The following is a 26,227-nucleotide window of genomic DNA, read 5'->3' on the forward strand; positions in this document are numbered from 1 at the left end:
GGGGGCTTGAAGGCTTTGGATAAGAAATATAAAATGGCAGGGGAAGGAGTATTGCATTTCTTGGGGAAGTCTGTACCATTTCGAAAAATGGACTGTTATCAGATTTTGCTGTAGGTCAGGATGTGAACAACATAGAACTGACCTTTATATATTGACAGATGTCCAAGGGGGTGTTACAAAGTTTACTATTGATCCCTCATTCACCCAACATTCTGGGGTTGGAAAGTCCTGGAAAGAGAATAGTCTCTGCCTCTTCCACTGGAGGAGCCCAGAGTGCTTACCTGTGCTGTTGCTGCCACCCCTGTGTCGGCATCTAGTCTTGGGCATGCAGGCACACCACCACCTGCCCATAGCTGGGCACGTGGGCACATGGGCCGTGGGTCTCAAGTTCAGGCATGACTGACCTAGGCCTGAACTTGAGACCCACACCGAGGAGGGGACTTGACCGAGTTTTGACTAATGGTTCATCAAATCTTGCAATTAGTTTATGTGGTTTAATTGCCTATTCATTATGAGAATCAACTGTGATACTGCTTTGAATTTTGCAAATACAGAGTTCTCAAAAAAAAAAAAAAAAAAAAAGAAAAGAAAAGAAAGAAAAGGAGGGCGGGAGGATGAGTTTGGATTAATACTCTTTCCTAGATTTGCTACTTTTCAACTCCAGCGAGACACTAGCAGGCTGGATGGTCCCTTTGGATCTAGCAAGCCAGCAGGGGAGCCGTCTCGTTTGGCGTACTGTCCAAAGTGAGTTAAAGATGGGTGGGACTCCACAACGTAAAGCTGCCCCACTCTTTGGGGCTTGGCATACACTATACACTGTATCCTGTGTGTAATGTGTACATTATACTCAGAGCCAACCAAGGTCACACAAATATAAAATAAAATAAAATATAAACTGCTATTTAAAAATATAAAATAATCAGGAAAAGTCAGAATCCAACCCAGCTCAGCTCAATCCCACCAGGCACACACTAGAATGCAACAGTTCTGCCACCTTTTTGATGTCTTCACAATCTTCTGAGGAGCTGGGAGGGTGTCTGTGGGTAGCGGTATAGGAAGCAAAGTCTGCTTGTAATTTTATCAAAGCCTCTTCACGCTCCAGAACCTGCAAACGAGCGCAAATCAGTTATGCTGAGTGATCAGGATACCATATTTGCTACGACTACTGTTACTGCCGGTGTTCCTTTGTGCAGTGTAAGTCTGTCGCAGCGTATGTGACTCATCGCGCACTTCCTGTGGGTTGCTAGGGAGGAGGAATCGTGCTCTCAATCTTATGTCAAGGTCCTCTAAGGCATGAGAGTGGTTTGTCTGTCAGTGGCCTCATTTTGGACTCTCCCAAACCTCTGTGGGGTCCACTTAATGAGGCAGAAGAAAGGTGCTCAGAGGCTGTAATGGAGAGATGTACCTAATCTATCAGAGGACAGGATTCATAGTTTGAGAATTAAAGAAGAAAATTTCTTATGGATGGGGTGAGTGTGTGTGTACTTTTTGTTGAAGATTTAAAAACATGAAAATTTTGTTTCAATTTTCTGTTTCTTGAATTTGTTGAAAATAATTCAAACAAAACCCAAGCGTTGGAAATAAGTGAAAATCTCTTTACTTATTCTCTCCTCTCTCACTTCCAGTAAGGCAGGGAGAATACTACTGAAAATTTACAGTCTATACTCCTATAGCATGATCAGAGGTTTTAAAAAACCAAAGTGGGACTGAACTAGACACAGGATTCTGCACCTTATTCTCAACAGTATATCACAAACCTCCTTCACGCAGCTGTTACAGATCCGCCTAATCCTTTTCACTGGCTGCATGTTATACCATTATATGGATGTCTCTTTAACCATTTCTCTTAATTTCTTTGACCATTTCCCTACCGATGGGCACTTAGGTTGTTGTGTGAGATGTTTTAAATCTCTTTAGAATCTCCAACTTAATGTAGGTGGGGAAGATGCATACCATGGGGAATGAAAGTATATACAAGACATTGGAGGAGGCCTGGCGATAGAGATTAATTTAGGTGATTTCCCCCCCTCTTTTCTTTCCTCATAGTTCTATTGTGAGTGTCTCAGAAAAGTGTTCTAGAAGAAGGCACTTACCAAAGCGTTACTGCAGGCCAGCTTATTTCGAAGCTCCTGGATTAGATCATCCTGTTCCGAAACCTTTTGCCAGACTTCAGACAGACGTTTCAGAGTCTCCTGATGCTCTTGAATCACGCAGGAAGACGTGTATATTCTCACCTTCGAATGATCGCCCTTGTTCTCGGGCTCCTGGGATATTTAAAAATGATGGGTTGGTTTTGTTTATAATCTGTGAGCTAACTCTAGACTTCCATGAGCATGGAAAATCTCTAGACCTATATCGTAAGAGCGTATGTTCATGTACGGAGATCATGTTTTCCTTAACAAAATAAAACATATTAATCTGTGCGCACACATGGTGAAAAGTCCAAACAGTTGACACCGAAAAGTAAGTCTTCCCCTACCCTAACCCTCTGTGACTCAGGTCCCTTCCTCTGTGACACTTACTCCATGTTACTAGCTCTTTGGGTGTCCTTCCAGGGATATTTTATGCATATTTGTGTATGTATATATGTATATGTATATGCATACACACTTTTTTCTTTTCACAAATGAGAGTCTTCTACATACTATTCTTTTTTTTTTTTTTGTCCTTTTTGTGACCGGTAAGGGGATCGCAACCCTTGGCTTGGTGTCGCTCGCACCGCGCCCAGCCAGTGAGCGCACCGGCCATCCCTATATAGGATCCGAACCCGCGGCGGGAGTGCCACTGCGCTCCCAAGCACTGCACTCTCCCGAGTGCTCCACGGGGTCGGCCCTACATACTATTCTAAAGATTGTGCTTTCACTTGACAATTTACTTAGGATATTTTCCATATTGTTACTTACAGATCTATCTCATCTTCTTTTACTGGATATCGATATGCAGGAGAATGAAACTAGATCCATACCTCTCACCGTATACTAAAATCAACTCAAAATGGATTAAGGATTTAAATATACACCCTGAGACAATAAAACTTCTTAAAGAAAACATAGGAGAAACACTACAGGAAATAGGACTGGGCACAGACTTCATGAATACGACCCCAAAAGCATGGGCAACCAAAGGAAAAATAAACAAATGGGATTATATCAAACTAAAAAGCTTCTGCACAGCAAAAGAAACAATTAAAAGAGTTAAAAGACAACCAACAGAGTGGGAGAAAATATTTGCAAAATATACATCTGACAAAGGATTAATATCCAGAATATATAAGGAACTCAAACAACTTTACAAGAAGAAAACAAGCAACCCAATTAAAAAATGGGCAAAAGAGCTAAGTAGGCATTTCTCTAAGGAAGATATACAAATGGCCAACAGACATATGAAAATATGCTCAACATCACTCAGCATCCGGGAAATGCAAATCAAAACCACATTGAGATACCATCTAACCCCAGTTAGGATGGCTAAAATCCAAAAGACTATGAACGATAAATGCTGGCGAGGCTGCGGAGAAAAAGGAACTCTCATCCATTGTTGGTGGGACTGCAAAATGGTGCAGCCTCTATGGAAAATGGTATGGAGGTTCCTTAAACAATTGCAAATAGATCTACCATACGACCCAGCCATCCCACTGTTGGGAATATACCCAGAGGAATGGAAATCATCAAGTCGAAGGTATACCTGTTCCCCAATGTTCATCGCAGCACTCTTTACAATAGCCAAGAGTTGGAACCAGCCCAAATGCCCATCATCAGATGAGTGGATACGGAAAATGTGGTACATCTACACAATGGAATACTACTCAGCTATAAAAACGAATGAAATACTGCCATTTGCAACAACATGGATGGACCTTGAGAGAATTATATTAAGTGAAACAAGTCAGGCACAGAAAGAGAAATACCACATGTTCTCACTTATTGGAGGGAGCTAAAAATTAATATATAAATTCACACACACACACACACACACACACAAACCGGGGGGGGGAAGAAGATATAACAACCACAATTATTTGAAGTCGATACAACAAGCAAACAGAAAGGACATTGTTGGGGGGGGAGGGGGGAGGGAGAAGGGAGGGAGGTTTTGGTGATGGGGAGCAATAATCAGCTACAATGTATATCGACAAAATAAAATTAAAAAAAAAAAAGAAAAAAAAAATAAAATAAAATTAATTTCAAATTACACAAGTAATCATGCTTATATTATCTTCGAAGGCATTGTAACATTACAGGCAAGTCCAAATTTTTCTTTTATCACTACCTCTAATTCCCCATCCTCTCTGCTCTCCAGAGAAAAAGTTCTTCTAGGACTTTATCTATATATTTACATAATATAAATGAATCTGTAGAATACAGATTATATTCACTTTTTAGAATATAAAAATGAATTTTTTCCCACTCAACAAGATGTCTTAGAGATTTATGCGTGTTAGTACATCTGCTTCTATCATGTTCTTTTAAATTGCTTTGAAATATGTTTATTCAGTATCCTACTGATGAGAGTATAGGTTGTTTCCAGGTTATTTTCTGAAACAAAGCTGTAATGAATTCTTTTGCACACAAATCTTGGAGTACCTGTTTTAGCATATGTGTGGATTGAATAATAGAAGTAGGCTCCTGGGTCATTTTAAAACTTGGGTAGATATTATACAATTGTCCTTCAAAGAGATTGTACTACTTGACACTCTCATCCACGAGTGACTATTTTCCTAGAACCATATTCTTTGTTTTTTGTTTTTGCATGTCTTTCCCTCGATCATCTGACATGACGTGTGAGAGTTACTGCCCTCTCAGTGGTCTCTGCTAGTAATGGAGTGAAGTGAACTACAAGAAAAGCGTTCTAGTTTGGGTGGCAGATCCTTTCCCCATTACACTTGTCTCCCTAACTGGGCTTTTTCAGGCAAATTTAGAAATAGTTCATTTTCACTGAGCCTGAAAGCAGCCTATGAGCAAGCTGCAGGAAGGCCAGTCAGAAATCTAAAATTGACCAAAAATAATGTTCCCATAAATAATTTATTGTATGAGCAGACAAAGGAATGAAAACCATAATAGATAAGTTAAGAAAAAGGAAGCAGATATCAACAGATTCCAATATCTTCTTAATACTATGGGGTAAAAAATGTAAATTAATTTAAAAGTAATAGGATAAAAATTCCCTGAAGTAAAGAAAAATGTAGCTCTTCAGATTAAAAGTGTCAGTTACATGTTGAGAATCTTAATAAAAAATAAACTAAAAACACTCTGAGCCTAAAAACCTCCAGAGTTCACAAGAGATAAAAATAGGTGACCTAGAAAAAAAATGAGAAGCTGATTAACATCTAACAAGGGAAGATGATTTGCAAGTTTGTTTATCCTGCCAAACCAGCACTCAAGAATGATGGCAAAATAAACCTTCCTCAGACACGGAAATATTGAGAAATTTTGGCACCCACAATTATTTCTAAAAGAATTAAGAAGAAATTATTAAAGCAAAAGGAAAAGTCCAAAAGTACACTGCTGAGCACAGTAATGAGTAAAAGTTGGGTTTATTGATAATCTTAAAGAAACAGACATTTTCTATGTTATATAAATAGTTCCAGAGATTAAAAAAAAAAAGGTGAAAAGCTTTCCAACTCATTGTATTAGGATAAGCATAATCCAGACACCAGTATGAGATGAGAACACAAAAATTAAAGCCATCAAACTAAAACTAATCTCATTTCTGAAAATAGATGCAAAAAAGAAAATTTTAACAAATTTAATACATCAGTTTATCAAAATAATAATATATCATGATCAAGTAGGGTTTATTCCAGGAACATAAGGATTGTTCTATAGAGGAAAATCTATTAATGTAATCACTCCCTTAAAGGATAGATGCTAATAAAAACATCTGATAAAAGTCAACATTCATTTCTGATAGAAATTCTTACTAAGCTAGATAAAGACAGTCATATCTTCAACCTGATAAAGGATATTAACAAGAAGCAAAGAACAGGCTTGTACTTAATGGTGAAATACTAAAAACATTATATTTAATTATGAAATACTAAAAACATTTTCTTTAAAGTGAGGAGCAGGGCAAGAATGCTATGATTCTCCATTGTTCTGGAAGTTCTGGTCAATGTGATAAGATGGAAAATACATTGTGTACATTTTAAAAGGAAAAGCAATTTAGAAAAATCCAACATGTTTAACTGAAAATCTGATAAGAGACCTCAATAAGGTGGTGGGGTAAGAGATAAGTTTGCCTAGACATCAGTAATAATTAATACAATTAAATAGATAAAAGAACCCATTCACAAAACCAATAACAACTATAATATATCTAGGAAAAAACTTAGCAAGAAATATGTGAGATCTATATAGAAAATTGTAAAATCTTACTGAAGAACACATAATTTGAATAAAAGTGGAAGTATGTCATGTTCCATAGGGCATGCTAATTTCCCCCAAATTAGTATGTATGAATTAATATTTAATTATATATGCCAGTCAATGTTAAGTCTAAATTTCATCAAGAAGAGATGTACCAAAATGGCCATGAAAGATATGAACGTATAGAAGAGTGAAAGAGGTACTGCCCTAAAAGGAGCTATCAAAACACTATATGAGTTAAAGTCACTAGAAGACTCTGTCACTGGTGCAGGAACTGGCCAGAAGATCAAAAGAAGAGAGAATCCAGAAAGAGCCACGTGTCCAGAGGAATCAGTCCATAAGTTGGTACTTGAATCAGCAGGGAACGTTTGGGACGTTCAATAAATGTTTTGGGATCACTGGAGATCCATTTAGACAAACATAAAATAAGAGCCTTATCTTATTATAAATATATATGTATATATCTGATATATATGTGTATATATTCCATATGGACTAAACATAAAAACAGAAAAATGCAAGATTATGAAAGTGCCATAAGAAAATATAAGATATACTTTTATAATCTTATGAGCAGAGAAGATCTTCCTAAGAAAGGCATAAAACCTAGAATCTATAAAGAAGGACTGACAGATGCAACTCCATAAAAATTAAAAACTTTTGGATGGTGAAAAATGCCATTAATAATGTAAAATGAAAAGTTTCAGACTGGGAGAAAATATTTGCAACATAAGTAATGAAGCATTATTGCCTGTAATGTCATCAGAAGCTCCTATAAATTAATACCAAAAAGACTAACAACCCAGTAAGAGATGGGTTAGGGATTAAAACAAGTAATTCCTCAAACAGGAATCCACATGACCAGTGGTCAGTACTTCATCAGTACAGAGAAGACAGTGCTGGGCCTCCCAGATCCCCTCTGGCGATGGAGAACTCGAACTGCCCCAGCTGCTGGAAGTGCTGTTCTGAGATGGCTCTCAGCTAGCAGCCCTTTTGGGGGATTGCTTGGGCTGAAGACCACAGCTTTGCCCAAGGTAACACTCTCCCTAGGGATGGCCCACATCTGGTAACGGATCAACATGGGGGTATCACAGCCAGCTCCCTTCCCCTCAATTCAGGACAGCTCTGTGGGTTCTCCAGCCCCACAGCTCCCGCTGGGGTGGGCTGAGACCTCTGTTGAGACTGCATCCCAGCTCAGCTTCTCCCCCTGCCCAACCTGCCCTCTCTCTCTTCTTTTCACGGGTCTTTACACCAAGAGCTCTTCCTAAAAATGTCCTGTGCACTAATCTGTCTCGGAGTCTGCTTCTTAAGAACCCAACCTGCAATTATTAGAACTGAAGGAAATGACAATTGTCATGAGAAAATCTTTTTTTTTTACCCCTCAGTTCAGCACAACTTAAAAAGACTGAAAACATACACGGTGGGTGGGGGGAGGTGTGGGGAAATGAACTGCCTTAATTATTGTTGGTAAAAGTGTAAACTGGTAGAACCTTTTTGGTATACAATTTAGAGGTATCCTTAAACATTAAAAGTAAGCATGGGCCGAGCCCGTGGCGCACTCGGTAGAGTGCTGCGCTGGGAGTGCGGCAACGCTCCCGCCGCGGGTTCGGATCCTATATAGGAATGACTGGTGCACTCACTGGCTGAGTGCCGGTCACGACAAAATAAAAAAAAAAAAAAAAAAGTAAGCATATCCTTTGACCCAGCAATCCCACTTCAGGAACTACCCTACAGAAATAAGGATGTTCACTACAGCAAATGTGTCAATAGATGGTACGTCCATACTGTAGAATACAAGGCAGCAACTAAGAGAGATTGTTAAGATATGCATTTTAAAAGCAAGTTGTAAAACCACATTTATAATATATTCCATTTATGTAAAAAAACCACAAAACAACAACCTAGCCCTTTATATATGTAACTATATAGCAAAAGGCCCAGGCAGATTCCTGATACATTATTCTAGTGATTACCCAAGGGGAGGAAAATAGGGTAGCGGAGGCTGAAGGTGACTTTTGCATTTAATCTCCATACTTCTGTCTAGAGAGCCTCTATCATCATATCACTTGTGACAAGGAGAAGTGAAAGCTGGAAGTTCAAAAGCTGATGGCTGCAGAATTCAAAGGAGGGAACTGATATCTGGTTTAAGGCTTGGGTTTCCCACGGAGGAGGCTGAGACTTAGAGGGGACCACCTGGGAACATGCACACGTGCTGGAGTCCTGGACGGAGTGGTCTGGCCTAAGGCCTACCTGAGTGATGATTCCGCCGAGTTCCCCCTCCAACATCTTCACTTGGCACTCCAGTAACTCAATGTTGCTTAGGGAAGTCTGGTATTTATCCCTGTAGAGGTTTAAGCTCCTTTCCAGGGAGATGATCTTGTCCCCGGCCAAGGCGAGTTGCTCCTGTGCCAAAAGGAGCTTCTCCCCTGTGTTGTCATTATGATTTCCCATTTCCTCCTCATAGAGAATCACCTGTTAGTATAGGAATAAAACCACACTGAACCCATGGAAGCATCTAATGAGGAAAGGATATAGTTATAAGACCCCATGCACAGCAGTCTTATGTCTTGACTGGAAACCCAGGTGAACAGAATAAATTCAGCACAGATCTAAAAACTACAATATGTGATATCAGGATATTAATGATTGCAAATTAAATAAAGGTTGTCCTATTTAGAGGTAAGCTCCTTAAAGGCAGGGACCATATCTATTTCCCATTCTGCCCTGCATGTGGTAGGAACTCAATAAATACTTGTTAGTTGATTAATAATAGATTGTATAGTTCCATTTTTTTTAAGTGCTTGAAATGCCAGTATCCTTTCTTTCCTGCGCATTCTCTAGAGGTCTAATTTAGAAAATGTAGAGCCAGTTGCAGGCACAGGTCCAGATCAGTAAAGTTCCTAAGAGATGGTGGGGAACGTGACCTGAAGTTCCTCTGGGATTTGCAGGATCCTTATTTAGATTCCTTTTCTTCCTAATCAGTTAATTGGTCAATCAGCTGATATTCATTGAATGCTCACGAGCATTGTGTTGGGTGCAGAGAGGATATATACATATAAGACATAGTCTCACCCTTCAGAGGGTTTAAAACACTTACAATCTTAGGGAGATAAGATTTAAAACTAGCAAACAACTGACTGTAGTTGAGTGTGCTGAACTGTATGGCTCGAATGATATGTGTTGAAGGAGTTAAAAGCAGAGGAGTAATGAGGAAGCTTCATACTGTATTAAGTAGTCCAGTGTAGAATTCTGATAGAACATGTTCCATTAGTTTAAGCTAATTATACTTGCTGCCGGCCATTTGTCTGCCTTTTCTTCCTAGGAAAGGATCGTTTAGTTTAAGATGTTTATTAGGTAAGGAGAAGAGGAGAGGAGTATTTATATTCAAATGTTTATAAGAGAAGCCATCAGTGGCCCGCTCATGTCCCCCTGGCACTCACTATTTCTTTGTATGTTAAACCCATTCCAGCTGCAAGCATCTTCAACCTCTCTGCCCAAGGGCTTCTCTGGCCCCAGGAGCCCACTCCACCAGTGAGGCAAGATAGGGTAGGTTAGACATGCTGGGGAGACAATATCCCCAGGAGTAGCTCTCAGCCAATGACTGGGGGTCGGTGGGTTCACTCTGAGGCATGGTCTACACTGTCTCCCAGTGCTCCTGGAAGGGTCAAACTCCAGTTGCCCACAGCCAGTAATCTGCTCAATAATTTCCTTTATGGGCTTCCTGCCCTTCTTTGATTCACCTCCCGACGTGTTTACTAGAATTACCTCTTGAATTAACTACTTGTATTCCTATCCTCATCTTAGGATCTGCCATCCGGACAGCCCAACCTTGGACAGAAGTTTGATGCTTCTGTGTAACAGAGCATTGGGGGAACTTGGCAGAATGCCTAAAATAATATTTCCAATGCTTTCACAGTTCGGGATCTGTGACAGTGACTGCTGCTTGCCTAATCCCATATCCATTCTCCCCTTCCTCCCTAGTAATAGAACCTTGAGCTCACTGGGGGCAGCAACACACCTCCTGAAGCACCACATTTCCTAGGCTTCCTAGGAGCTAGCCGTAGCCATGTAACTAACTATGGCCAGTGATATATAAGTGAGAGTGTTGTGTGGGGCTTCTGGAACGTGTCCTTAAAAGAAAGGAGGGTACCTCCTCCCACCCCCAACCCCCACCCTACTGTCCACTTCATTTGGATATTTGGGACAAGGAAGTGATGGTTGAAGCAGCAGCAGCCAGCTTAGGTGACTTAGAGAATGGAAGTTAGCTGGTGGTGATGGTGGAGCCAAAGGATGGGACCCTAGGTTCCTGATGACATAGGCAGTTGTCACAACAATTATACCACCTGTCTCCAACCTTTTTTTATATGACATAAAAAGATCTTACTTATTTTCTGTTACATGCAGCTAAATAGAATCCCAACTAATTCAGGATTGCTTTATCCAGGCTGGACTCTTTTGCTTAAACCATAGTGAACCAGCCAATTTTAACACAGCTCTATTAACTTCCTAAAACCATGGTTTATGCTTGCAGGCTTTGTCTCAGATTATATTTTGTAGGACACCCCTTCCTCTCTCAATCCATTTCAGCAAATTCTCACTAGGCCATAATATTCCCTTTTCAAGAATTCTATGTTATTGAAGGCAGGCCCCTCATAATGTCCTTGGAGTTCATCCTTAAGCAACAGCACCATCCAAAACACTCCTTGGAATTTTCTGAAGGAAGACAATACCAGAGGAAGCTCAGGATGTAAGAGTCTGCTTATCTCATTACGTAGAACACATGGTTTTGTTGCTGCTAGTGCTACCACTGCTTAACTGGTTTTGGTTCTGTAGCATGGGTCTTGGAATTTATGTGGGATTCTACAGGGATGATACTCTTTGGTTTTAAAAATACTGTCCTGGAACATGAATGCCCTGAATATATTTAAGTGAAGTCTGTATGATCCAAAAATCCAGTCTAAAAAATGATCTGGCATCTCGATGATTGACTCAGACTCAATGTCTGCTTATCTTATCAAGTATGCAGGTGCCAGGAATTTACATATTGCCAAAACCTAATTTTTCTAAAAATGGTTGCTGTAATAGATCTTATACCTCTTTAATAACCCTCAGAAACTAGAGTTTTTTGCATTTAAATTGCAATGGTAATAGAATGGAGAAGATGGACTTACACATACACATACACACGTGCACGCACACACACCACATACCCCACGTGTGTTAACACTGGGGCTCTCACCCAATTATGCTATTCTGTTCAGTTTTGGCTGGCTGCAAAAAGATCAAGAATTAAAAAGTATCAGCTAGTTGCAGTTCAGCTGCAAAAAGATGAAGAACTGAAGAGGGAAAGTTTATAAAACCTGCTCAAGATGTTGCAAAGTTCTCCTCCTTAAGTCCAATGTTTGCTTTCTAGTAGGTTTGGCCTGATTTCTGTAGGTACATGGGCATATGGGACATTTCCACAGTTAATCTATCTGTACCTCATCTTCTTTCATTTTGCAGTGATGGTGCAGAAGAACGAGGTCGGAAGTCTGCTTCTCTAGGATGGATTGATACTGCAGGAGAGAACAGTAAGATGTCTGCAGCTCCTCTGTGCGAAACTCCAGTTCTTGCTGAAGGGCCAGCAATTTTTTCTTCAGTTGCTGGAGTTGTCTCAGGTGACACTGTTTACTGGACCTAAATTCCATCTGTGACTCCTCGAATGCTAATGCCTGTGCTTGCTTCTTGTTCTACAATATAGAGCAAATATAGAGAAAGGGCTTTAGGTCATTACTAAGGATGCATTTGTTCGTTGATTTTTCTCATTTGTTCGATCACTCACATCCACTTCCTTGTATCTTTTCATCTACAGAGAACTTATTAAACATTTCACTCTATTCACAAGGAAATATTTCACTTGGTATGCCTGTTCTGTAAGAAGGATTCAAAAGAAGAAAAAAACGAGGCTCTTACCCACCAGAAGCTCATTATTTCGCTCAGGATGAAAAACATACACACAACGGACTCTGAGAGATACATGTAATAATATGCTTTTCCTTCGCATATAAATATAACACGATTTACCTGGAAGGAAATGGATTTCTGGTCGTGGTTCTTGGACTAAACTTGGTATTGAAAACACCTGGATAAAGGAGCATTGGAAGGAGTCATGGGTGAATTCCTGGGGGTTCTGGGATACTGGAAAATGGGAGGCAGACGCAAAAGCGGCTAGATGCCACAGCCACCACGTAGGTGGCCCTCCCGCCACTGCAGTGCATTCACACAAGGAGAGTCACCAGCAGAGACAAAGAAAAGAAGAGGATGTCTCTCTCCACAAAACCCATTTCAGAGTGACAGAAGAAGCGTCTGCTCTATGATAATATTGGGGGACCTGATCACATCTCTCAGCATTGGACACATCATCTAGGCAACAAATCAACAGAGTAACCATTACTCTTTCAGAGGGAGAGAAGAAATCTAGGGTAATTGGGGGGGGGGAGAGATAGGGGGAGGGGGAGAGATTGGACAAGGGGCATAAAGAATAATTGCGATTTGTAACAATATATATGCTTGTAATATTGATTCAATCAACATATCTCAATGTTCAACCCCTGAAATATGTATAATTGATTTTGATTCAATAAATAAAATTAAAAAAACAAAAACAAAAACAAAAAACCCCATCAGCTCTCAAGGGAACTAATAGAGTGAGAACTCACTCAATATCCCTCCTCCCCCAGGGAGAGCATTAATCCATTCATGAGGGATCTGCCCCCATAAAAAAAAAATGGGAGGCAGAGATATTGTTCAGGCACATCTGGGCACTGACTCTGTCTCCTCCTGAAGGAAGATGTGACCTTGCAGATGCTGAGAGAGAGAGAGAGAGAGAGAGAGAGAGAGAGAGAGAGAGAGAGAGAGTATGGTTTGATCTCTCTCTGCCAATCCATTATCTACCTAAAATGCTGCAACACCCTTCCTATGTTTTCATTCATTCATTCAGCATTCATTCATTCATTCATTCAACATATGCTGAGCTGGGTATTCTTTGTACCGGGTATTCTTTGTACCAGGTATTCTGCTGGTAGGACACATCCCTGAGTTGTTTTTCTAGTATTAGAAAGGTCTTTGCATTGATGCTTCTATATTTTCTCGCCCAACATCCTTATGACAATGACATGTGAAAGAAATGTAGATAAGGAGGGTGGCCTATGGGCAGTCCTTAGCGCCCACCTCTGCTTATTATTTTCCTGCCCATTCTTTAAGACCCTGTTCATATTCTGCTGTCCTTCATGTTTTTCTAGCTGTCTTTGCTCCAGTACCATAGACTTTACTGGCATGTTCTTAATGTGGTGTTTCATATTCTGCCTGTAATTATTTCTGTGTATCTTATCTTCTAATTAGATTATAAACTCCTGGAGGGCAGGGGCCATGCCTGCTCCTTTAGGGCTTAGATTAGAGATTCATATATAGGTACTAGATTAGAGATCTATATATAGGCCTAGATTAGAGATTCATATATAGGATTAAAGAAATGCATATAGAGACTAAGCAGTCTCATTGTCTTCCAAGAATTTGAGCTTGTGGCCTTGGCCTCATTAATAGAGTACTTTTAACACAGTGGCTTTCAAACTTTTTCTTAACTTTTTCTTTGCAGTTTTATTGAGGTATACCTGGATATCATAAAATTCAGCCATTGTTAAGTATACAATTCAATGATTTGTAATAAATTTATAGAACTGAGCAACCATCATTACAATCCAGTTTTAGAACATTTCCATCACCCCCCAAAATTCCCTCATGCCCATTTGTGGTCACTTCTGTTCCTATCCCCCAGCTCTTGGTGACCACTAATCTGCTTTCTGCCTCTATGGATTTGCTTTTTCTAGACATTTCATATATGGAATTATATAACATGTCATCTTTTGTGTCTGACATTTTTCACCTCTGTTTTGAGGTTTGTTCAGGTTGCAGCAAGAATCAGTATTCTGTTCCTTTTTTATTGCTGAATAGTATTCCATTGAGTGGATATACCATATTTTGTTTATCTGTTCACCATTTGATGAATATTTGAATTGTTGCAATTTCTGGCTATTATGAATAATGCTGCTATGAACATTAACATACTAGGCCTTATGTGGATATTTGTGTGGATACAATATTTTTATTTGATTAATCTGTTTGGCAAATATTATGGTGTGCCTACTTACTATGTGCTAGGTAACAGGGATAGAGCAGTGTAAAAAACAGACGAAATCCCTGCCTTCATGGAGTTTGCATCTAATAGAGAGAGACAGCAAACTAAACAAGTAAATTACATAGTGTATTAGAAGGAAAAAGTGCTGTGGAGGAGGGTAAAGCAGGGGAGGAAGACGAGAAATCCCAGGATGGATGAGGTTATAATTTTTTTAACCAAGCATATAATTCCAACTTCATTTTTTCTGAACTGTTATAACATAACATAGTAAGCGAGCAGCACTGAGACACGTGCACATAACTGAAAGAATAAAATAAAATTGTATGTTAATGCTTTACAGAATTATAATTTTTAATAAAATGTTTTCATGGAAGACCACATTAAGAAGGTGACCTTGGAGCCAAAACTTGAAGGAGGCTAGAGAAGAGCCTGGTAGAAATGCCTAGCAGGGGAGCTCCAGGGAGAGATAACAGCAAGTCAAAGATCCGGAGGTGGGAGCATGTCTGGGGGTATTAAGGGAGCCCCATGAGCCCTCCAGCCACTTTGTTCTGGCAGGAGCAGAAAAGTAAGGGGGAAAGTGGTGGCATGTGAGGTGAGAAAGGTAAAGGAGGCAAGGTCCTTTAGGGTTGTAGAGGCCACTCCAAAGACTTCAGCATCTTTCAGGGAGATTAAAGGCCATTGAAGGGTACCGAGCAGAAGAGAAACATGACCTCCCTTAGACTTTACAGGGGGCACACTGGTTGTTCTATTGAAAATCAATAGTAGGGAGGCGAAGACAAAAGCAGGGAGACCGTCTAGGAGACTACTTGCAAGAATCCAGGCAATAAAGGATGGTGGCATGGACCAAGGTGGTAGCAATGAAGGTTGGGAGAAGTGGTTGGATTCTAGATATACTTCGGCAGTAGAGTTCACAAGATTTGGTACTGCGTTTAATGTCAGATGGCAGGAGGTGATGGCCATGCAACTCGACATGACTCCAAGGTCTTGCTCTGAGGAACTGGAGAGTTGGAGTTTTAATGAGATTAATTCAGTAAAAGCCGGGACCTGGAAGAGAGAAAGTCTTCTCTATGAGAGTGGGTGCTGGCAGTGCAGTAGCTGCGTATGTCAGTTCAGTCTGAATCACTCTTTTCCAGCTCTCCCAGGAATTTTTCTCACCCTAAATGCCTCAGAATTAAGAAGACAGAAAATGGACCACTGTGGTCACCAGGCAAAAGAAATCCTAGGCAAAGACAGGCTGAACTCCAACATTTACATTAAATGTTGTTGTTAAGTGCTTTCATTCTTCTCAAGATAAGGCACTGCTATTCTCACAACTGTGAATGAGGTTTGGAAAGAAGGGAGCTGGGAGTGGTATGTGTGAGTGTGTGTGTGTGTGTGTATGTGTGTGTGTGTGTGTGTGTGTGGACATGCACACACATGTGTATACAGGGAGGTTCTCAGGAGCCCAAGTCCTTCTGTCTACACAGGTAAGCTGGGGGTGGGGTTGAAAAGCCACTTGGAAAAAGACATGATCACAAATAGGTACTTAATGTGGACAGAGCTAAAGCAAACGAAAGGACATTGTGCAGTAGGGTTAATTCGGAAGGGCTTATTTGAGTGAAGCAAATGCCCAATAACATCCTTATCAAATTTTGCCCAAATCCTTTTTCTTTTGGCTTCATCAAAGGTGATCTGATCTCTGAGTATTAAGGAACTGGATTCCTGGTGCTTCTATGGCTCGTGTGTAGCCTTTGATTTGGAATGGCCTCTTTGTTGATGGAGACTAATTGTGCTCTTCTGCTGTGAATTCTTTCTCTGTTTCCCCTTCTTTCCATGTCCCCATTTTCTCTTCTTTGCCAAAAAGCGTGAGAGAAATGCTTTTCTTCTAAAAGAAGTCAAACTCTTTCCTTAGGGTATCCCCTCCTGGTTCCTAGTATGTCAACTATACATAGTAGGTGTGTTCAGAATGGCTCTTTGGCTTTTTTAAAGCTTCCTCTGGGTAAGTAATGTCTTTTCCTGATAGGGTGTATAAATCTTAGCAGCCTAGCAGTGATACCAGTAAACTGTTAATACTTTTAGGTCATGTTGAATCTTCTGGGTTTAATTTTGGTTGGAGGTAAGATGATGGACCAGCCTGATGTTGAGAGTTTACTCAACTCTTCCAGTACAGAACAGATAAAGCACCTGTCCTAATTTGCCTGGTTAAAAAGCTTCAAGAACTGCTTATATCTACAGAGAAACTAGTTTTTTTTTGGATGGAATTTTAAACATTTGCACACCATAGATATCTATGAGTTTGAAGGAACTGAATTTCAAAGACTTAAAAAGTTGCTTAGACTTATTTGAGGCCTATTAAACTTGTACTTATCCTTATGCATTCAAATGTTTATTTTTCTTAATTCTAAATAAAGAGAAAATGACATGCTGTGGATTAAATCTGCATTTCAATTATATATGTGCCAAAGAGCAGTATCATAAAGGCACTAATGCATTTCCTATTCCTTCTTTGTCTTCTTTTTTTAGTTTTCTTTCTAGCAAACACATAGATATTTTATTAGATTCTTCGTTGACTTTTAAATTGAAACCTGGAGAAAATGAGCAAGTTGGAAATGACTTTATGGAAGTAAGGTTTGTTCTTAATTTCACTGTCCAGAGTTGGATGTGATTCTGGGGGCCCTCTCGTCCACCCGGTTTCTCAGTGAGCTTTCTATCCAGGCCTCAGCTGTCTGAAAAGATGGAGACTCTGGCTGCTTATAGGAACCTGTTTCCATATTTAGTCAACCCTTCAGACCTACTTGTGGTCAAAGAGATTACAGCTATTGCTCCATCTTTGCCTCTGTGGCCTCCTGATCACAGAGGGAAATTAATCGGCCTGGCATGATTTGCCTTTTGAGAAGTCACGTTGGTTTCCACCCAATACCTTGTGCTTTTCAACTTGATGCTAATTGATTGATGTTAAGTTCTGTATTTTCCCTGATATTGAAGTTAAGCTGACAGGTCTATAATTACCAGGATTGTCCTTTTTCCCTTTTTAAAAAGATGAGCACTTCATTTACCCTTTTTCAGTCTACAGGGACTTTCTTTATCCTCTTGAGTTCTCAAAAATAATCACTAGCAGCTATGTAATAACACCTGCCAATTCCTTAAGTACTCTTGGAAGTATGTCATCAGCCCTGCTGATTTGCCTAAAGCCATTTTGTTTCCTATTCTAGTTTCCATGACTGTCTTGCATCACAGGTTGGCATTGTTCTCATAACTGGATCCCTAATGATTTTTTTTTTTTTTTTTAATTCAAGAACCGAAAGTCACCATCTTTTTCCAGTCATTGTCATGAACTTCTTTTCCTATCTTTGAGGAGTTAAGTGAGATATTTCCTTGGAACTCTAGTTCAGCTTTATATCACTAGGTAGGTTTATCTGTTGCTTTTTACGTCTTGTACACATTGCATTTCTTGTATTTTCTTGTAGCGGAAGAGCATAGAAATGTGTGTTTAAGTGACATACATTTCTTTTGGATACATCTTTGTGGTTTAGACATTCTTCTCACCAGTGGCCTCTGCTTACTTCACTGCTTAATTCACTTTTTAAAAAGAGAAACCTTTCATTTTGGAATAATTTTTGATTTATAGACAAATTGCAAAAATAGCACAGAGAGTTCCCATATATTTCTCACCCAGCTTCCCCTAACGTTGACTTCTTGCATAATCTCGTACATTTGTCCCGACTGAGAGATTAACGTTGATAGATCACCATGTACTAAATAAACTACATACTTTACTTGGATTTCATGAATTTTTCCACGAATGTGTTTTCTCTTCCAGAATACAATCCAGGATCTCACATTGCATTTAGCAGATTCACTTAAATTTTTTTCCATTCCCAGTGGTCCAAAATTATATATACATATGTATATAAACTGTCCATCGAAATTCTACGAATCTTATGTTCAAACAACTACTTTTATGTACAGGAAACAAGTTTGCCTTATATAGTTTTATGCTAAAAATAAGATCATTCATATACTTCAAAGATTAGTTTGACAACCTGAGCTCTACTGAATATCAAGGTATGCTCCCCACACCACTGCCAGGGAATGGAGCCTGGGCAAGTTCCTCAAAAAGCCCTTCCTTTTCTGGTTTGGTCATTTTATTATGATACCTCTGTTGTTCTCCTCTCCTTTCACTTTAACTGAGACACTCTTTTGATTCCTGGTTAGGGCCAGAACTAGAGGGAAGCAATTGAGGCGCACACTTTCTGGAAACAGTCTCAGGGTGGAGCAGGTGCATGCTGGCACCTGCGGAGTAAGCGCCCCTACACCTTGCACCCTGGGCACCTCACCTGCGTCCTCCTGCTCTGCTCCTGGGTCCTGGAGCACAATGTGTTCTTGATGTACAAGGTCATGTCATTTTCTTCCCTATCACCCACCCTGTCCCAACCACTCCTTTTGTTGCACATAACATCTGATGTCATATTTTTAATTTTCTCACATAACTGTTGTCTTAAACCATGACCTCCTGCTTATTTCCCCAGCTCCTTGTGAGGTACTTGTTGAAATTTCAGAAAGTCTTGGGTTTCCCCTTTGTTCCCATATTACATTTCCTTGTGAAAGGCAGATCTTAAAGGGATTTTCTGAGTGGATGAGTGTAAGTGTACATCTAATTGTGTACTTATATGCATAGTCTGCAATTTAAATTCTGCACTAAGTGCTAGAGGAAAAAAGAGCCTGTTTTAAAGCTTGTTTCGAGCTGTTAGACCTTCTTCTGGGCAATTAGAATAATGAAATGCGATTTAATACCTTTCTCCTTCCAAGTTGCCAGATACATTTATAAGCCACAAGGGTTTCTCCTTACTGGGAGAATAAGGAAACTCATGAAAACAATGGTGAAAATACTATAAAATGCTAATATTTAGAAAGAAGTAAATTATGATAATCTTCCTGAGCTCCATTTAGGAAAACCAATGGATTTTTCTGTATTTGTGACTTCCTGGAGAAAGGACAATAATGCTCAGTAAGACAAGATAGAATTGCTTAGTTGGTAGCATTTTCAGGTCATTGCAGAGGAACAATCTGTGGTTTCTCTAGTGAGGTGGCTGGTCCTGGGAGAACTGTAACAGATACAATGAGAAGAGACCAGATCCTTGACCATAGATGTTGAAGAATACGGTGGTTGCTTACACAGCAGCTAAGAAGCTAATGTGGGGGGTTCAGCAACAGATCTGTGCAACCAGTACCTGCTTTATGTTTACCTAGAACTCAAGTCACCAAACGGAAATGAAGACCACAAGTAAGGAATTCTTGGAAACCTAATGTTCTTAGGGAACTGTGGGAAAATATCTCCCAACTGGCTCCCCAGTTTGTATAGATAAATTTAGAGACTGGTTTAAAGACCTTAGGTTTAGAGTTTCCAAAGACAGAGAAAACCTCAGGCTGAAATAAAGTTGCATCAGCTGATGAACTGCCTAGACTACAGATAACTATTAGTTCAAAATCACAGTTTTAAGGAAGATGATCATGCCAGGAGGTCTTACTGTTCAGCACAGGTAGGATAAATGTTACTGAGTATCTTGGCCTGCACACCCCCAAAAGCAGGCCCTATGACAAGGAATTGAGCATCAAGTAGTAGTTTATGTGGGAGGTGATCTTGGAAAACTCTGGAGGGGAGTGCGGAACTGAGATGAGGAAGGGAAGGAAGCTGATAAACGGCATGTTAGCAAGCCAGTTACCACTGTGGACAATGGGGCTCTGTCCCATTGAGGAACTCTGGAAGAGCACAGAGCATGCCTTGAGTTACCTCTGACTAAGGGGAAAGGGAGATAGATTATCTAATCAACAGTTTCCCCATCTGTCATTGGTGAGCGCTGCTTCTAATGCTTTGGCATTAACTCTTTGGCACTCTAGCTTGTCTGATGACTTGGTCCCTGCATCCAGAAGAAAGCTGACAGGCGGTGAGATGCAGGTGTGGCGATGAGCCCCGGCTGTACTCATGAACAGTAGTATCTCGGAGCAGGTGTCATGCTTTTATTTTTATGGTTGACTTAAAAATTTGTCTAAGATCCATTAGGAGACGCTACTCTCCTTACATCACTGTGATCAGGCATTATCAGGGCAATGGGCTGTAAATCCAGGTGTGAAATGCTGGATAAAGAAAAGAGAGGGTCTCAAATGTAGATGGACCTTGGAGATAGCTAGATTGAAAAATCCTGCAGGCAGGAATGGCATTTTCTATGTGTATGTGTGTTAGGGGGTGCGTGTTTAATTCTCTCTTTGCTTGCTCAATAAGTACTCTAGACTGAGCAACGGAAGAACTTTCTATTGCTCCTGCCCAAGGGAGCAGAGGTAGGTAGCAGCTGCTGAATTCCTTACGTGGCTGCTGTTCATCATCACTTCTTCCACGCAGAGCTGATTCTCTTGCAAGGTCTTCCCCTGTCTCTTGCAGACATCATGCAGATTCTTGATGTCAACTTGCAGGCTCAAGAGCTTGCTATTCAGGCTGCTCACTTCTCTTTCTCTCTCCCCCACCTAGGCAGCCAGAAGAACAAAAGCATCAATTAGAAACTATCATGAAAATGCTTACTTTCATTCACTTAACAGGTTGACAGAGACTTTAAATTTGCTGGAAATTTGTCTATCAACACTTAGCTGTTATTACTCATCCTGTGTAACATTTACACAGTATCCATTTGCGAGGTGTCTGAGTGCTCTGCATTATTCAGACAATTACTTATTTATACCAATTAATCTTCACCACACTGCTGTGGGGGCATCACAGACAATTCCTCTGTTTTTCAAGAGGAAGTCGGTGCCTAGTATTATTCCAGGCACCTGGTGGACTGTCTATAAATATTAGTGGTTCTCCCACCGATGAAATGAACATACTGAGATGTCAAGTGAACTTGCCAAGACTATAGTGAATCAGTGATGGAGTTGGTGTTGGATTGTGAAGTCTCTTTACTTTCTCTTCTACCCTCTAAACAAAAAGATCCCCTTCACCTGGAAACTTAGTGCTTTTCTCTGGAGACCTTCACTAATGAGAACAAAAGTGAACCCCCTGGGATGATTGCATAAAATCCCCCTCTTTGATTATGAGTGAGAAGGATTAGCTAATTGTTGCTAGGTCAGAATGGAAAGTAGTGATCGAGATCAAAATAGAAACTGTGGAGCGTAGCAACTTCAGCGGGGGTGGGGTTGGGGTTGGGGTTGCAGAGATATGGTGGGAGGGTGATGGTTCCATCAAACCAGGATGCCACCTTTGGCTCCCAGTGTTGTGGGTGGCGACATGTGAAAGGGAATTAGGAAGAAGCCCTCTGTGAAGCTGTGCCATGCTTCAGTTCCAAGCAGGCGAATGATTCCAAGGTCCTGTGGGCAGTAGTCTTAGCTTAGTCCCACAGGGAACTCTGGAGTAGTAGAAGTTACGCTTCAGAGTTTGTCCTGATTGACAGCAATGAAAGCTGGGCTGTCAAACTTGGCATCAGCCAGTCCATGGCCAACAGCCACCCTGTGCAATGTAAGCTCCCGAGAACCTCCAGCTCTCTGCTCCTATGGGTAAAGTTGTAGTAGGAAGTTAGACAAGAGCGGGAGGAGGAAACCCAGTTATTTGCAAGTGGGAAAACCAGTCACAGACATGCACATGTGCAAAAACAGCCACAGGAGACAAAGACAGACAGGGAGCTCTGCTCCCACATTGGGCAGCATTTGGTTGGACCAATGAGCTCCCACCAGCTAAGGTGCCAATCAACAGAGACTACCAGGGCTCAACCAATGACCAAATGACATGAATCTAGCTGAGAGGAATTAAATCCCTGGGAATGTAACTATCGGTGCTCCTGAGCCATTCGCTTTCGCTTGAGCCCACTCCATCCTCTCTGGAGTGTATTCTCTCTTTGCTAAATAAAACTGCTCTTTGATTTTCATCTCTGGCGTGTCTCATTCAATTCTTTGTTTGAGACTCCAAGAACCCAGACTTAGTGGAATTCCTCAATTCCCCTTAACAAAGTGACCTCCCTAGTCTAAGGGCAATTCTTCTAAGATAGTCACAGGTGCAAAAAGCATACAGAAGGCGGGGGATGGGTGCACAGAAACAGTGAAGAGATCTAAGCTGCAGTGCCCAAGGTCCTCTATCTGGTTAGTGGTGGGGCCAGGACAGCATATTCTTCTTGACCCAGTAGCCAGTGCTCGGCTACCATATCCCACTGACCGATCTGGCTTGTGAAATCTATGATCTACATAACACACATTCCCAGGGGAACTGGAGACCTGATACGGACACCATAAATCAAGCTTTACTGGACAGGTCAGTTTAAGAGACCTGTGCACAAGGCCGAGGGGGGCCAGAGGACAACGGCAAGAGTCGGATGCTGCAATGTCAGAGTATTCGGAATTCAGAAGGTTTCCCAGAAGTGCTGCTGCCTCAGCTGATTTATTTCTTCATTTCCATTTAGTACCTGTTTTTTTTTTTTTTTTTTTAACCACTTTACAGTTTAATTAGGTTAACGGCATGGCTCTGTCATTAAAAGGATTTCATTATCTCAAAACTCTCCCTCCTCCTCTCTTGCTCCCGTCCCTCGTTCCTCACTTCCAGAAAAATAACAGTGGATGTCAACTGCCCCAAGCATGTAATTACCATTAAGACAATTGCCAGGGACTCTCTTAGGAGAATATGTGTAGAATGGCTAAAAAATGGGGTACAGACACTGTTTTCTAACTTGAAAACGAAATCCTTGACTTGATAAGGAGCAATAGTTTGATACTAGAACTTTCGATCCCCTCCACTCTTGCCATAGGATTATCTTTAGCAGCTATAAGCAGATTAGGTGACAACACATGTCTGCTCTACAGGAGAGCCAAATGCCCTATACTTTTGCCTTGATGCTGAATATATGTGTCTTAAGGTGAGGACCATGTCACCAGATTGTTCTACAGGGAACCTGGCACACTGAGGGCTCACTAACAAGATTCGATGATAGACAACTTGAGCCTCTCTAAATTAAAAGTTAAACACTCTCTTTCAGGCCAATAAAACTATCCCCTCTCCCTCTAGTTTTGGATGTCCTCTGAGCAGAAGGCCTGCTGGTCCAATTCTTTTGTGCCACCAGGACTTCAGAATTGGATCTTTAATGTAGATGATCTCATCTAATTTGGACATTTGCATCAGCTCAGAGTCTCTGAGTCAATTTCTTTGTTCATAGAACAAGATGTCTGAATAAAGCATCTTTCTTTGAGGATTCCCTAACCCAGTTGAATAACAAATGTGTTTTGCTGGATGGCAAATGAAATTTGCTTTTGAAATCAAAACGCAACCATTCACTCCTAAAGACCAAATCATAAAGGGGTTTTGATGCATCAGAACAAGAGTGAAAATGCTGGGAAAGCAATAAAATGATTTCTATGAACCATGTTCCATTTTTAATGGTAGGTAGTGAGAAGAGGCTGTGCTCACCTCAGAACCCTAGAAAGGCAAGTGTTTCTGGGGCCCCAGTAAACCTAATTTCTTGCTAATATCTTGCACAGATATTAGCTGTACACTATATATAATCCTATCGACTTTACAAAGGCTAAATGCCAGGCAGATGCCTTTTGAGTGTCAATATTCAGCAGGAATAGATTTAATCTGACATTTCATCAATCATAGCTCTGTAACCAATACTGGGGCCTGAGACGAGCTTAGTCATATGCTGACCCTCAGGCACCATCTGATCTTGTCCTGGGTCTGACGTCATTCACGAAGGCTGAAATCACACGCCTCCACTGCTAGGTGAGTTTTCATTTACATAAGCCATATATTTAGATTCCCAATTTAGCTTACAGGAGGTTGAAACCTGATCACTCTGCTTGGAAGCATATGACATCAGCAGCAGCCACCAAGCCACTGGTAAAATGGTGAGTTCCAATATTGCAGTTGCCACCTTATGCAGGATAATTATTGGAAAATAGGTTATTTACCAAAGCAAATTTTCTGTATCGATTAAGTGGATTTTTTGTCAAAGAGCATGATTTCTCGAACATATATTTCAAAAAAGGGGAAGATATTTTGCTCTAGGTCTCAAAGTATTCGCAGATAGCCTCATGCCTCTTCTTGAGGGGAGCTGATGGTAAATTGAAGCTTGTGATTCAGTAGCACTTTCAGAGCCCAAGAGCATGACAAAGATTCAAAATGGCAGCTATCCCAGGGATTTGGCACTTGAACAAGAAAGTTTGGGTAGCAGTTTCCAGAGTCAGTTTGTAGCCAACCAGTACCACAACAGCCATCATCTTTGGGAAATTATCTTATATGTCTGAGGATGAAGACCAATCTTCAACAATCAATGGAAAACCACTTTTAACAACCGTCAATACCACAGCCAATTAATAGATACCAATTTATGATGCGAGTTTGCTTTACAAAGCATGAAAACTCAGAAACTAATGTTGCTTCGGGAGTTGTTACATTCTACTTGTGTAAAAGAGTTTACAGTTATCTATAGTAACTTCACACACTATTATTGATACTACTAACTTGATTCCTGAGTTTATGTTTCCACTTATAGAAACATTGCAGTTTTTGAGTTACTTATGATGGGAATTAATGGGTACTCACACAAGGGTTTGCCTATGAGCAAAAAGTTTGGAACTAATTATGTTCATATAGTGAGGAATGAGTATATTTTATTGTGTACTAAGTTCTTTAAACATTGGCACACTGTATAAGTATACAGTGTAGGATACACATGGCATATGGCAGAGGTCAGCCACTATGGAATGTGGGCTGATTTTTGTTGGCACTTGGACAGTTGTCACATAGTTTTTGCCATCATATTCCTGGAGAAGTTATTCCACTGGAAGGTAAGCTCCATGAGAGCAGGGGTATTTGTCTATTTTATTTACCTCTTTATCCCTAGCTCCTAGAATAATGCCTGGCACGTCAAAGGTACTCCAAAGATATCAGTTAAATGAAGGAATGCCTTTCCAGAAAATCCCTACCAGATCCTGTTCTCTGCAGAACTGGCAGCAAGTCCTGTATAGCTCCAGTAATTCAGCAGGAAAGGAGCAAAAGGACCTGTTTTAAAGCTGCTCATCTCTTGGTAGGGGGTCTGTGTAAAAGCACACGTCACGTGGGACAACCCTATTTTAACCAAAACAGCCCCCTTCAGTCCTTTCTGTCAGGGAATTCCAAGTTGGGGAATATATAAACACAGTTTGGCCAAAATATTAGACTAATCAGAACACTACATTTTCATATCATTTCAGTTAAAGACAGAAAGTTGGCAACAATAGTTAATATTCATTAAGTGCTTTCATAAGCAGTATCTTATTTAATCCTCATAGCAAACCTTTGAAATATGTGCTCATCGTTCATATTTTCTAGGTAAGGCAAAGGAAGCCCAGAGAGAGTAAGTAACATGCTCAATATCATACTGTTACTAAATATGGACCAGACCCACCTAGCTTGCGTCTGGACTCTTAAATGCTATACTCTGAGGCCCAACTCTGTTCATGATATTTTGTGGTGCTTGTGTCTGAAATTTTGAAAAGTCCCTTGTAACAAAGGTTCAACTCCACGTGTGTAGAGGAGTTGGAAGCCTTACCTGATCCTTCGCTTCCTTGGCCGCTCTCAATTCTCCTTTAAGCTTTAGCATTTTCTGAGCTTTGTTATAAACCTGAAAAAGTCCAAGTGCTTAAGAAGAAAAAAGTATAAACGAGCCTGGCCCTTTAAAGATTTTCACAGCTGGATCTA

General features: G+C 40.5%; 1 protein-coding gene across 1 annotated transcript in view; it reads right to left on the bottom strand.

The window, feature by feature from the left end:
* The window catches only part of PMFBP1 (polyamine modulated factor 1 binding protein 1), a 43,139-nt gene extending 17,010 nt beyond the window's left edge, over positions 1–26,129 (bottom strand). Inside the window, exons 1-6 of the mRNA XM_063110113.1 lie at positions 26,079–26,129; positions 20,881–21,036; positions 11,846–12,094; positions 8,616–8,837; positions 2,094–2,264; positions 995–1,105 (exon numbers count right to left, since the gene is read on the bottom strand). Coding sequence (XP_062966183.1) covers positions 995–1,105; positions 2,094–2,264; positions 8,616–8,837; positions 11,846–12,094; positions 20,881–21,036; positions 26,079–26,129 — 960 coding nt within the window. The remainder of the gene's footprint in view (positions 1–994; positions 1,106–2,093; positions 2,265–8,615; positions 8,838–11,845; positions 12,095–20,880; positions 21,037–26,078) is intronic.
* Between the last annotated feature and the right edge of the window lie 98 nt (positions 26,130–26,227).

Source organism: Cynocephalus volans, chromosome 10 (assembly GCF_027409185.1).
Source record: "Cynocephalus volans isolate mCynVol1 chromosome 10, mCynVol1.pri, whole genome shotgun sequence".
NCBI classification, from domain to species: Eukaryota; Metazoa; Chordata; class Mammalia; order Dermoptera; family Cynocephalidae; genus Cynocephalus; species Cynocephalus volans.